The 14,210-nt window shown below is 49.2% G+C and overlaps 1 protein-coding gene across 4 annotated transcripts in view; it reads right to left on the minus strand.

The window, feature by feature from the left end:
- Window positions 1-9,016: 9,016 nt before the first annotated feature.
- Window positions 9,017-14,210, minus strand: part of PHTF1 (putative homeodomain transcription factor 1) — a 44,451-nt gene continuing 39,257 nt past the window's right edge. For 3 of the 4 annotated variants that reach the window (XM_028502729.2, XM_036014967.1, XM_036014968.1), the window contains 5 exons: window positions 13,665-13,751; window positions 11,575-11,730; window positions 10,510-10,605; window positions 9,949-10,074; window positions 9,017-9,539 (listed from right to left, as the gene is read on the minus strand). In XM_028502729.2, coding sequence (XP_028358530.1) covers window positions 9,519-9,539; window positions 9,949-10,074; window positions 10,510-10,605; window positions 11,575-11,730; window positions 13,665-13,751 — 486 coding nt within the window. In that variant the 3' untranslated portion in view covers window positions 9,017-9,518. The remainder of the gene's footprint in view (window positions 9,540-9,948; window positions 10,075-10,509; window positions 10,606-11,574; window positions 11,731-13,664; window positions 13,752-14,210) is intronic. The other variant, XM_036014966.1, reaches the window with a different exon arrangement.

Here is a 14,210-nt window from a genome sequence, read left to right on the forward strand (position 1 = left end):
CTCCTGGGCTGCCTGCCCGGGCCCTTCCTCGTGGAGTCTGACCGTGAAACTCGCTGGCAGGAGCCTGGGCCAGCCCCTGTAGGTAGAGACGAGCCGCCCCGTCCTGTGCTCCCCCACCTGTGACTACTTGAATAGAGCAACGTTAGAAGGCTTGATAAATGCTAGGAGTTTAGTACCACAGAAGTGATCTATTTCCCTATAGACCACAATTAGTGATAAAAATCCTATTTTTATTAACTGTGACGCAACTTGGCTGTCATATGTTGTTGGTCTGCTGTGGCTCTTTCCTTTCCCAGTCACCTGTCACTGTCTTGACTGAATACTGACTGAGCAATGCGGCCTTGGAACACTGAGCAGACATGGCTGTCCCGGTTGTAAATGTTTGTACATTGTACAGCACCTTTATATACACACTCGAGTTCTGATTAGAGAGAGATCTGTAAATTGCTCGTTATTTTTTATATAGATATTAAAGAAACAAAAACCAAACCAGTTCATGGCCTGCATTTCTTTCCTAGTTAAGCTCTCTCCTTCTGGAGCTGGTCCTCTGAGGATGGGGGCCCCTGTGCAGAGGGTCCCTCCCAGTGACAGCCCTGCAGTCAAGACAACTCTCACAATGGTCACCTCACCTGCAGAGCCATCCTCTCATCCGTGGATGTTTAACTCAAACCAATTTCCAGCTTAATGTTATATAATATAGACTGTATACCTTTCACTGTAAAGAAAGTAGCTTTGCATAAGAATTCACTGCCCTCCCCCCACCCTCTCTTCTACTGCCAGGGAGATACAGGGTCCGTCTCAGGAACCGCAGCTCTGATGCGAGACAGACATTGCGCACGGTGCACGCCCAGGCACCGCGAGGCCACAGGGCTCGGCTACGTTGCGTTCAAGCCATTCTACCCACTGCAGCTTACACTTAATTTTAGAATGAAGTGTTTTGACTTGATTCCATTCCATTTAATTCTTGGTATGAATTTGCCTGAAACCTATTTTAAGACAGGGTTAATTTAATACCCTGAAAGTGGGAAATGAAGTCCTCCCGTTGCATGAACTCAGCGCTAAGAGGAAAACCCCAGCCTCGGAGTGGAGACCTGTCACAGCAGAGGCCGCAGAAAGTGGCAGCGAACAGTTTCGTGAGGTCCGGACACTATCCGCACTGACCGCAGAGGCTCAGAGGGCCTGGGGCGCTGTCCCGCCGTCCCACTGGGGAGAGCAGACTGGGCTCCTGTGACACTGCCTTCTAACCGAGTCACATCAAATGCTGTGGATCACACAGCCTTCGAACAGAGTCAACTATTCTGTTGGTCCTGGACGCAGAAAAGCACTAGGCTTTCTATTTCTTCATGAGACTATCTTGGTTATTTCTCAATAGTACGATATTCTCATGCAGAACAAGCCAGGTGCTTTTAAACCTGTGGACACCTGAGTTTCACATTTAATAGGCCCGATATTCAAAGAGAGCGGGGCTTAAGAAGCCAGCGCTCAAGCTGTGTGACAGTCTGACTAACGACTGCTTGAAGACGTGCTTCAGGGGCCGCGCGGCCCGCAGTGTGTCCCTACTGCGCTCCAAGGCCTGCGAGCTGTCTGCTGCTCCACGGGAAGGGGTTCATTTACTCAGGCGGCGCTCTGCCAGTCCTGCTGTGGAGGGTCATCAGCAACACAGTGGCCTGTTTTCGGCACGCCACAATTCCTGCATGAAATCTGTCTGCTGCAGTGAGCTGGATCGGGTTTCCATGTTGCTGCACAAGCATGAAGCCTTGGGACGTGTGAGGAGGGAACAGAGGCTTATGGGGAATGAATTCCACCTGTCGGAGAACGCCGAACCGTTCTCGCACATGCTGAGATACCAAGCACAGCCACGTGCTGCACTTCAGCCCGATCCAGAGAGTCCTGGGGGTGTCTATTCCACAATGCCATCAAAATCAAGGAGAAGTGTTAACACACACACACAAATCAAGAGGCCTGTTCTGTCCCTAACAAACAGCCACTCGTTACCTTAATACCTGGTCTGCCGTGGGAGGACCAGGACGCGCTGCAGGGAAGGTCTGGAAGAATTTCTCGTCAGTGGGATGCAAGCCCCATTACTCCAGATGGGCGCCAAGAGCAACTGCAAAGGCAAAGCATCACTTTAAATTACTAAACTAGCCAGTATGTGTACAGAGGATTAAGTGTAATAAGTTTACTACTTGATAATCCCAGATCGTACATTATGTAAGAAAGTGAAACCATTTGGTCCATTATGAGCAGGTAGATCTGAAAAATTTCACAAGTGAATTTCTTTCATTTGAAAGGTTATTTTTACAGCGCTTGGGTCCGATTACCTCCAGATGCAGTTAACCAAAAATAAAAACATAGACCCATCAGCTTATACTGCGTGTGACATACTGGTATTGAGAATTTGTCTCCATGTATCTGAAAATCAAGAAAACCATGCCCCAACTAGGCAAGTACTGTGGTTACTCAACTTTTCAGAGTGTTCCCATTACTCATGGGCTGTAATGTGCACGTTCGTGAAGTCTGAGGTTACACCTGCGAGGCGATTTTAGGGTGGGTAACTTTCCCCGACACAAGTTAGAAAATGAAGTGAACAGGTATTATTCTGACCCTTCTGCAGTTACTATTCCAATTAAATGTACGACTAGCCCCTCCTACGTCTGTTTTACATTTCGGTTCAATAGCTCAGTAACAGGTAAACACTCTCGAGGTATATCATATCTCACTCCTTTTGGGGGATCAATACAAGACCCCAAATTCCTAGAATCATACAGATACAAATGAAGCCCTGAGGACAGGAGAATAGGTTAAACTCTTCCATCCTAACAAAAAAAAAGTGCACAAAAGTCTATTTTCACTTACTCTAGATTTCTATCAAGCACCTACACAGGGTCAGGTACTTACCTTCCAACATTCTGAGGACCTCGGCGTGAACAGCAGCAAAAGTCTCTCCTTACGGGGCTGACCTTCTGGTGGGGACGGACAGAAACAGCCGACAATGAATAAGGTGGACAGGCTGGGACGGGTGCCGTGGCGTGCATGCCCTGTGTAAGCGGAAACAGGACACGGTGTGAACAGCCTGACTCTTGGCCACCAGAGAAGGCCCCGCTGAGGAGCCGACAGCTGAAAAGCCAGCCAGGGGAGCACCTAGAAAACCATGTTCAAGAAATAACTCGGTGCAGCAGCGGGACCGAGGGAGGCCGGCGCGGTGGGAAGGTCTTGGGAGGGTGACGCTGGAAGGGGAGGCAGGCTGGCTCACGAATGGCCTCGGCGGCCACCACAAGGAAAGCCAGGAAGGGTCTCAGCGGGAACAGCATCATCGGAGTGTCCTCGTTGTGAAGCGCATTCACGTGGCTGTGGAGAACCGGCGGGGAGGCAAGACTGGGAAGGGCCCAGGGGGCCAGGACGCCAGCCCAGGGGCGGGCAAAGAGGCCGCCCCCAGGAGCCGTGGAACGCAGAACAACGAGGTGGTGGTGGTGGCAGGTCTGGAGGAAGGAGAGGCACCGAGAGTAAACCCTAAGCCTTTGGCCTGAAAAACTGGGGGAACTTGGTTCTGTTTCCCGAGGCGAGAAAAACATATATTCTTCCACCTTAAACAACCCCACCACCTGAGAGAGGGGTTTTGGATGCGGCACAACAGGCAGGACAGGAAAGTGGGATAAATGGGGCCCTATGCCTCCCCTAGCTTCCTGCTGTGAGGCAGCTCCCAGGCACCCAAAGCAAACCTGGTCTTGCTAGGTTGGAGACCAGGGTCAGGAATTCGTGGGCCAAGTCAGTTGCAATCTGCAGAGCCAAGCACCAGAGGGAGCTGCAGAGCGAGATCCAAAAGTGTGCCAGGGGCTTGTCTTTCAAGTCTTAGTGAGCACTGGTCAGCATGAGGGCCTACCCAAGGACAAGGAAAGAACCACCAGAAAGGAGGTGGTTCCTGTTTTTGATGCGGGAGCGGTTTATGGCCCCACTGTAGATTTGGAAAACCTCATAATGAACAAGGCAGCCGGCAGCACACTTACTTGGGAGGACACCACTTCCGCAGTGGAGACAAGCAGCCCCAGGCTAAAGGCTGCTCTGACAAAGCTTGAAAGACTTGAAATGATCAAAGAGTTTCCAAGTAACTGCATTCCAAAACAAACAGTACACACACACACAGATAACCCAAGACCAACAAGGTAAAACTCACGTGCAACAGCAAGTCACCAGGCATGCAGAGGAAGAGGAAAATAAGACCCAACGTGGGGGTGGAGGGAAGTCGTGAAAACCAGCCCCAAGAATGATAACACTGAGGACGTCAGCATGATGGCAGAGTGAGAACACCTGTTTCTCCCCTTCGGTTCACAGCTCAAGGAAGGGGCCCCTGCTCATCGCACAAACGTGCCTGGAAGACCCACACACACATCGGAACGCCCAGATTGTAAGAGGGGCTAAAGCAGTGGTCCCCTGGGGGAAAACAGTGCCCTTCCCCTTCCCCATCCCCATCCTGGAGGCCCCAGTAGAAGTGGCTAGGAAGCTTCAAACAGCAAAGCAATACCAACAGCCCTTGCTGGCGGGGAGTAGACCCACAAAACTTGCCCCCCGCCCCGTCCCGCCCACCCTGGCAGAACCAGCTGGAGGCAGTAGCAATGCCTCCAAACCCCCAGCAGGACCAGTGACCATCAGTGAAGAGGTGGCGGCACTGGGAGTTGGCAAAACTGGTTCTCCAGCACCTGCCACAAGCCCCCCCACCACGGTGGCAGTGCCCCATCACCAAGGCGCGTGAGTCACAGAGGGGACACCCACAGTCCCAGGGTGTACGACGTGGCACTCCCCTTTACCAAAGTGATGCTGCTCCGTCCACCGTGACCCCGAAGACGCAGAGTGTGCAGGGAGGGGAGAGACCTGCGCGGCAACACCAGGAGAGCAGCCTACCTACCAGCCTGCTGAGAGCAAAGCAGTGTCTACACGAGAAAGCAGCTCGCCGCCTCAAATGCACAGAAATAACCCATAAAACACCACTAATGCCCACGGTACCAGGCAGCACAGAAAGAAAATGGAAGGTCTCCAGGGGGCAAATTCAATGCCAGTGACTTAATGACAGAGATTCAAGATTGCAGCCGCGAAGCAGCTCAGTGAGAGACGAGAGAGCTCAGGAGAGCAGAGCAGTGAGCTCGGGAAGAGAATCGGTGAACCAAAGGCGTACTTTACCAAAGAGACTGGAATTCCAAACGGGAGCTAGGTGAGTTGCAGAGCTGAGAAACTCAATGAGTGACGTGAGGGATGCAGCAGAGCGCACAGGAAAAGATCGGACCGGCCAGGAGACGGAATTAGCACGCGCAAGGCCGGCAACCTAGAACAGACCCAGAAGAAGGACGGAGAAAACAGTTTAAAAATGGAATAGCTCCATGAGAACTCCATCAGATAGAGCGTCAGGGTGGCGGGTGCACCAGAAGAAAAGGGGCAGGGGACAGAGTCCACTCAGAGACATAATGGACGAGAGCCACCCAACCCTCTGGAAAGCACTGGAGTTTGGAACAGAGACGGCCGGCAGAACGTGCAATCATCCCAACGCAAAAATCCTCCAGAGACATTGTATCAAAACCGTCAAGACTGTCGCCTACAACGGAAACCCCATTCGCTTACCGTCTGATTTTCCTAACTGTAGACGCAGTACAAGAGTGGAAGGGAATATTCAAAGCGCTGAGAGGGAGGCACCATCAAGCCGAGGACAACACGTCCAGCAAAGCCGGCCTCTAGTTGGGGCGGACAAGTAAAGGCTCCCCAGACCAGGAGGGGCAGGCACTGAGCGCACAGGCCTGCGTGGCGGGAGACCACGAAAGGAGCCCCTCCGCCGGAACCAGAGGCACAGCCTGACCGAGACCCCCGGGGCGCCATGTGGTGACAGCGGAGCTTCCGTGGGGCGAGGGCATCAAAAATCAGTGTGACTGCGGCAACTCGGTAGTGAGTCATAACACGGAAAGAATCTGTGACGACAACGTCGCAAAGGGGCGGCGGAGCAGGACTGCGCAGGCGCAGGCGGATGAAGACCCGCAGCCACCAGAGAGGAAAGGGCGGCTGCATCCGCGAGCCGCGGGCCACGCGCCCATTTTCTAAAAGCAGTTTCACCGGAACACGCACGCAGGTGACGGCTGTGTTAATGTCCCTGTTTACGATCTTCATTACAAATGTACTGCGTTAAACAAGGCAGAGAAAAGAAATCGCATGTTAAGGACATGAAAGATATAAAAAAATAACCGAACTTCTGTAGGGGAAAATGTATTGAGTAGGATTAACGGCAAAGTAGTGCAGAAAACAGGTTAGTGAACGGGAGGGGGGGGCGGGGGCACAGAATAGAAACCATCCAAAATCAAAGACAGAGGAAGACGCTGGGAAAGCGTGTAGAGCGTCGGTGAGCTGCGGGACAACCGCGAGCGGCCCGGTATCCGTGTGACACTTTACATGAGTCCCAGAAGGGGGTAAGTGAACGCAGGGAAGTTTTTTTTTAAAGAAACAAAACTGGTCCAATCTGAGAAAACGATAAACTCGGATCCAATAAGCACCCCAGACCTCCAGCGCACGCGCACACACAAAACCACAGCAGCACGCGTTGTAAACTGCACGGGTTCACTGATAAAAACCTCAGGAGCAGCCGGACACGCCGAACCCAGACACGAGGAGGACAGCAGCCTCCCGCTCGGAAACCACACGGGCCGGAAAGCAGCGCATCGTCATCTTTAAAACGAGCACTTGCTACTCAGCAGAAATATGTTCCAAGTGTTATCAAAAACCTCTCAACGGGGAGGGCCTGCACACCTTGCTAAACAGACTTTGGATTTTTTATCGTCAAAGTCACAGCCGTTAATTCGAGATGAGGAGACTGTTCAGAAAAGGCACATCAGCTTTTTGAGGACCGACTGGGCTTGGGGGGTTAGGGTTCCACGCAGATATGTCAGCACAGAGACCTGCTTTCACAACCAGGGGTGCTGACAAACGGGGGTGGGGGAGTGGGGGCACGGAAGGGCTGACTGCTTAGGAAAACATCCAGGAGACGGTTCCTCAGTACGTGTCAGGGTGAAGGACAGGGAGTCGGGGGTCACTCCCAGTCCCTGGCAGGGGCAACTCCGCCCACCCACCCCCAGGGTGGGGCGAAGGTGCGCCGACAGTTGTGAGTACGTGAAAGTGTACTCTGCATTATTGTTTATTCATTGCTGTACTATTTGCCCTATGAACAGCTCTCTTCCCTTACCCTGTATAATTTTAGCCACCTGAAAAATAATTTAAAACAATTAGACACGATCAAAATTGTAACAGAAACACACAAGAGTATATACCATTTTAAATACTGCATTTAAACGAGAGAAGCCACAATCTCAGCAGAAATCGCAATTTAAAAATAGAGCAGCATGTTTTGCAGGAGGACAGAGGCTCCGGTCCGAGTCTGAAACCTGCACGGAGCGCAACCGTGGGTCTGAGAGCATCGCCCCTGCTCCTGCTGGAAGCGGCTGATGTCTCCGAGCCGCCTTCCAAAGGCTAAGTCACTGGCATGGGGTTTTACCTTTAAAATCATACATGAAATAAGCCAGGTGACGAAAGAAATACCATATGATCTCACCTGTAAGTAGAACCTAATCAACAAAACAAGCAAGCAAGCAAAATAAAACCAGAAACTCTAAAATAAAGAACAAACTGACAGTAACCAGAAGGGAGGGCTGAGGAAGGTAATGGAGGAAAATAGAGGAAGGGCCATCAAGGAACATGTGTCAAGGACACATGGACAAAGCCAAAGGGGGAAGGTCTGAGGGTGGGAAGCAGGGATGGGGGGGTGGGGGGCCACAGTGAGGTGAAAATGGAGACCACTGTACTTGAACAATGATAAAAGTATATATATATGAGACTCAGGCCGTAGTTAGCATGTTAGCATGGCTGGGTGTTTCCGGTAATCCACTTCTAGTTCAGCAGTCTTGCTTCCTATGGTTCCGTCTTCTCGGTTAGGAATCTGTCAGTGAAAGATGTTTAAAGGGTTTTACACAGCAATAACAAATGTTTACTGCGGGCTTACTAAGTACTAAGAACCTAACACAACAACCTCCTCTGACAACCCTGTTAGGTGGTTCCTACCCCCATTTAGCAAACGGGGACTGAGATACAAGAAGGCTAAGCAACTCACCCCAGATTATGAAGCTAGTAAACAGAACCAACGGTGTGAGCCCAGAAGTCTAACCTCCACCCTGGTCTCTTGAGAAATTCATCTTTAAACCTCAGAGCCCCTCCTGCATATTGGGACATGGGGGACCCAGGTTCTGCCTGAGCACAGGCAGATCTCAGAGACACTGCGGGCCCGGCGCCAGGCTGCCACGGAGCCAGCCATGATCTTCCTGCTGGCGAGGGTCTTGCCTTTGATTTGTTAAAAAAGCAACATCTGTGAAGCGCAATAAAGCAAAGTATGATAAAACGAGGTATGCCTGTATATACTTTTATATATAATAACTACTTCTAACATTTAAAAATTCACAAAATCTTATTAAAATATTCAGGTTTTTCAATTTGCCTCAATAGATGCCCCAACACAGGTAACTCGATGACTAAGGATTCTATGTAGACCACCCGAGTTTTCACTGACACACGTACACGCCTGCGTGTGTGACGGGCTAACAGGAGGTGCTGGTGAGAGGAGCTAAGTCCTACTGAAAGGCGCAGTGCGGCTCAGCACAGACACGGCGGACCAGAAACCGTACCGAGGGCTGGGTCCACGAAGCTGCACCGCCAATAAGGCGTCTGAGCTTCCCCTCGTGCTGGGACCACAGACAGCTCAGACGGTCCGGTCCGCACGGAAACCACGCCGTGGACGGGCACAGTAAGCTCACGGATATTTAATTTTCTCACGCTGAGTGATGTGGCCATCCACACACATGCCTCCTTCACCAACAACTGCACAGTTCCCAAATTAACCTCCAGTTTATTACCTAATTAAAAATTTACCCAGAATCTAACAGAAACTCAGCTTAAAAGGTTTTTTTTTTTCAGTGATAAAGAAAAAGCCTAGAAACTAACGTTCTCCAATAAAGTTTTTATTTGAGTTCAACTTAAAATAGCTTAAGTTCGATCTCTCTGCTGGAGAAACGACACTGCCAGTCCCACACACCCTTACAGAAGAGGACTGAATTTGCGCATTTCCAATAAAGCAGATTTGCTTCACGCTCTTCTGGGCTTCTGCCATCGTACCCAAAAGGCCGTCTCCAGTAAGTGTACCTGTCACAGCACCGAAATGTCCAGAAAGAATTTCCTAACTTAGAACAGCATCCCTGTGTCACCGTAACACAGTCTCCAGTCTCCTGACCATTCACATTGTTGGAAACCCGGGGAAGCAGCCTGCATGCCCTCTGAAAGGCCTGTCCCGAGGAAAACCCTATCCGAGAGCTCAGGCAGCGGGCGGCCCCCTGCCGGGGAGCCAGGGGCCAGTCGCAGGGGTTTCCCGGGTCCTCGGTCAGCCGGCTCCCTCCTCGTGGCTGAGCGCTGATGCAGCAAAGGGGGTGGGTCCAGATGCGGGGCTCCACTTAGGACTTGATTTTCCACAGCTGAGAGAAGAAAATCACCAGAATGAGTTAGCCTGACACAACAGGTGGGGTCTGTAAGTGCGCTTACAGGACCGTGAACCGAGCGCCCTTTAACGAGAAGAGATGCTCTGGCCACAGCCACCGTAAGACGCGCAGAGGAAAAGCGTGAGATTCTCAGGGCCCAGAGTGACAGACCGCAGTTTGCGGGTTTGGGCTTTTCATTCATTCCAACCCTGGACACGTCCCCAGGTCAGAGGAGACCCTCACTCAGCCCACCCTGACATGTTAAAGCCTGTGGACCACCAGTCCAAATGCCTTTCTTTACTTCGAGAGTTATTTCCACGCCAGACACACAGTGAAGAACGAAGGTAATCATTCCACACAGTTTTCAACACGAAGGCTGATGCCACAGAGCGGCGGCCACACTTACTCGTATATTAAACCCTAGAAGGTCACTGATGACGCCCGAGACAGCAGAAAGGATAACTACTCGGGTGATGTTGTAGATCAAGGGGTTCATTGTCAGCCCATAGAGTCGGAACGGTGTGTCTAGCTCCTAGGAAAACATGGAAGAACCGAGTTGAGATGTGTGGTTTCTCAGCACCAGCGACTCTGGGCCGTTAACCTGAAGTCTCAGGGGAGGGGGACTGCATGTGGCTGTGCCCTTCCTCCACGCTCACTGGCTGCCTTCAGGAGGGCTGGGGACAGAGCTCACCTACTTTTCCATTAGCTAAGTTTTCCAAAGTGCATTCAAGCAATATGTTGTGATTTTTTTAATCATGTAATTAAAGAAATGGGACAGGCATCAAGTATTGCCCGAAGCTGAGTGACCAATGGGAAATTTATCCTTATGGAGTCATGAACCCAAACCTATGAAGGTGACATTTGGAACCCACTCAGCCTAGTGCCTGTCTGTCACTAGGGTCCTCCCAAGAAGCAAAACATCGCCTTAGTTTCAGTGGCAGTAACAGTGTCACAGAGTATTACTTACTTTCAACAACTTGGTGGACAGTTTTAATACATTGTTTACTAGAGTAAGCTGATCTTTCTTATTTGGCTTTTTTTCCATCTTAAGATATAAATTAATCTAAGGGAAGGAATAGAGATTAAGATAAATGTCATAGAAAAAATATATATATACACTGCATTAAATCCGACCAATTTCAAGAGTCACATTTTCCAGAAAAGTGAATTCTGAAATTCCGGCAGCTACTTCTATGGATCACACGTCACGGCCCAGCCCCCACCCCAATCAGTCCCATTTGGCAAAGACAGTCCATTTTGTGAAGAAAAGAAATGATACAGCAATTTAAATATCAAAACTATGAAAGTTTTAATATTAGTTATAGCAATTAACATGTAAACTCCTTGAGTTCAAAAACAGTATCTTATCCATCTTGGTGTCCCTCAAATAATCTAATATCTTCATTGAAGATTTATGGAATAGGAGAAGATCGCTGCTTTTGAAAAGTACTAACTCTTTATTTTTTCCCTTCTAGGAAGAATTCTCCACTATAATTCTAAGGCAAAAAATAAAAATAAGGAGTAATGTCAAATGCTTTTATTTAAAACTTATGGATAAACAAATTTTTTTAAATGTTATACTACTCTGTATTTATAAGAAACATTTCTCAATCTTAACAGCCACTCACATACTAAAGAGCAAGTGTTTTCCAAACACTGGATGCATCTGACGGCTGATACAGGAGAAATTCAAGAGGCTTGTTAAATATACTTAAGTGAAAAGTATACTGGTCATGTAATACTTAATGTAGAATGAGAGTAACAGTATGTTCCATTCCCATCAATAAGAAAACATTTATAAGTAGACATAGTATTTCCAATCCATTGAATCACAATTCTAATGATCCTGACAGTAGGTGGGAATGTACTGTGCTCGTTTTACAAGAAGGAGGCAATTCCAGAGTGACGAGGTGACTTGTAAGGTCATATAGCTAGAAAGCGACAGACCCGCAACTCAACCCCGAATCTTCTGCCCAAATCTTATTATGCCATCTGTAATCATGGGGCAAAACTGGCGAGGCTGTGGCAATACCTGTTCCGTAAGCAATATTGAAACATTGCTGTATTTCTTATTGGTTTCAGACCCCAGCGAGGCCAGGCGTAGTAAGAAAAGTAGTAAAGCTGTTTCCCAGATCAAAAACTCCCAATTATAAGCATCATTCAGGAACGTTTTATGTCCTTGGAGAACCTATACAAAGGACCAAAAAGAAGCGAAGTTTTTCACTTGTCTTAAAATTTATAATTACTCCTTTATGCCAGCTATTTAAAAACATGGACAAGATAGCAATATTTTAATACTGAAAAGCAGAAGAGTTTACACTCATAAGATATTACCTATTTAATCAGTCATTATGGCTCTACATTTACTAGTTTTCCTTGGTATGAAAGCGTCCTGAAGCAACAAAGGAGGAAAAAACAACCCAGTAAGTAAAAGACGACCAATGCCTTTCTAGCCTCTCTAACCACCGTGTGCCCCTCGCAACTACACGGAGACCACTTCCAAAGCTCTGAATTTGCTCGTGACCGGAGAGCTCCCGGGAACACACGGCCCAGCCCGCCAGGACACCGGGAAACCCTGGGGGCAGGCTCTCACTCCATGCCAGGGTCTGCGGGGTGGCCATGGCGGTGGTGGCTACCAGCTAGCAAGTGTTATGGGTCAAGTTTTCTGGTAAGAGTTTTTTTGAATTTTTTTGCTATTGATTCAAAAGCAAAGAAATTTACTCATGCAAGTCCAAGGTAAAATGGAGCTTATCGAAAAATATACAGAGAATGCTCACAGAGACCAAATATAAGCCTTCTGAAAAACAGGAAGTCACCAAGCAGCTGCCCTGTCCCCGGGGCCACTTGGGCTCCCATCCCACTCCTCTCAGCTGACTCCCCTTCCTTCCGGGGCTGCTGTTCATGCCCCACCCCCCGCCCCTGACTTGTCCCAGGCCTGCTCTGTCCCAGCAGTCTGCTGCCCCAGCGGTCCCTACTGCCCTTTCTTCTCCCAAGTCCACCACTGATATCTCAGATTTTCAGTTCTAATTTCCAAAAGAGGGAACATGTTTAGCTTAGTCGGGGCCAGGTGTTCACCCCTGCCAGTCAGTAATAACTAGCGCAGGGAAGTAACAACCAGCAGCAACCGAGGCCCATCTCCTCAGCAGGGGATACAGTTTCCTGTGTGGCAACAGATAACTAGCACAGAAACCACAGCCAAACTGCTGTGAAGCCAAACAAATGAAAACTCTTAAAACCAGCCAGAGAAAAAGAACATTACTTTTAAAAGAGCTGCCATAAGAATAACAACTGACTTCTCAAGATAAACTATGGAAATCAGGAGCTAATAGAACCCTACACGTGCTGAGAGTAACTGGCAGCCTAGACATCTATACCTGGTGACAAGAGCCTTCAAACATGAAAGTGACAAAAGACATTTTCAAACAAAAACAGAAAGAATTCACCACCAGCAGATTCTTAAGTAGAAAGGAAAATAACTCAGAAAACAGAAATACAAGAACTAATGAAAAGCAACGGAAGAGTAAATATGTAGATACATATAAACAATAACTGATTCTAAAGCACATTAATAAGTACATCGAGGGATTTGAGAACTACACGAAATTTGAATGAAGAACACTAACAACATGAAGTGCTGACGGGAGACGGAATAAAACCGACCACATGCTGGACAATAAAGCCAGCCTCCACAAATACCCAAAGGACCAGAAACATTCGGAGCACGTTCTCCGACCGCAGTAGAATTCAGTTTAAACTCCGTAAATGGGAAAGTACGAGACAAGCCCGTGACTCCCTATAATAAAGAAAGCACAGACGTGCCCAGAGGAGGGGGGCGGGCGGGGAGGGGGAAGAGATGACAAAGGGGCCGGTCAAAAGCTCACAGGAAGGGTCTCCCACAGGCCCAAACCTGCCACCATGAGGGTGTGAGGCTTTACCACCGCTCAGAAATTGCCGGCTAACATGAGAGTGACCTCGGAGTCAAAGGGCTGCCAGATAGCCTTTATTCTCATTACGAAAGTCAGGAAAATCAACAGGCATTCGAAAGAGCCCAAGACAGGCAGACCCATTAAAAACATGCGAACTCGAGTGCAGGGAGGCGGTCCAGACGGACACAAGGGTTACCTGGGCACAGCAGATGAAGGCGATGGAGAGGGTCAGCAAGAAGACCGAGGACACCACCACATCGACGGAGCGCTGCGGGCCCCGTCTCTGCAGAGGGAGACGCGCGGGCGCGAGGGTTAGGGTGCGTGAGGGGCGGCACGGCCCTCACACCACCGACACTCTGACTCCCACCCAACTTCTCTTGTTTTTTTCCTTTTGTCTTTCTACATTAGTATTACACAGCTACATGAAGTTTCTGACATAGGGTTTTAACACCAACTTTAAGTAAGCACTGCAGTCCACACTGTTCCCAGTTAAGAGCATGACTGGTTCACTGACATATTTTCAGCTGGAATGTTTCCCCAGAATGTCAGGAAACGATGTAATATCCAATTTACCGCCCTGCTCTAAGAATCTGAATTTTCTTTTCCCTTTCCAAGCTCTAATTACTTGACCTCCCCCAGCCTGCAGATGTATCATTTCCAACCTGGGGCACAGCAAGTCCGCCGGCCACAGAGGCGGCCCGCCCACCGCCCCCTGCCACCAGGAACGCCAGGGGGCGTGTTT

The sequence above is a fragment of the Phyllostomus discolor genome, chromosome 14, assembly GCF_004126475.2.
Source record: "Phyllostomus discolor isolate MPI-MPIP mPhyDis1 chromosome 14, mPhyDis1.pri.v3, whole genome shotgun sequence".
Taxonomy (NCBI): domain Eukaryota; kingdom Metazoa; phylum Chordata; class Mammalia; order Chiroptera; family Phyllostomidae; genus Phyllostomus; species Phyllostomus discolor.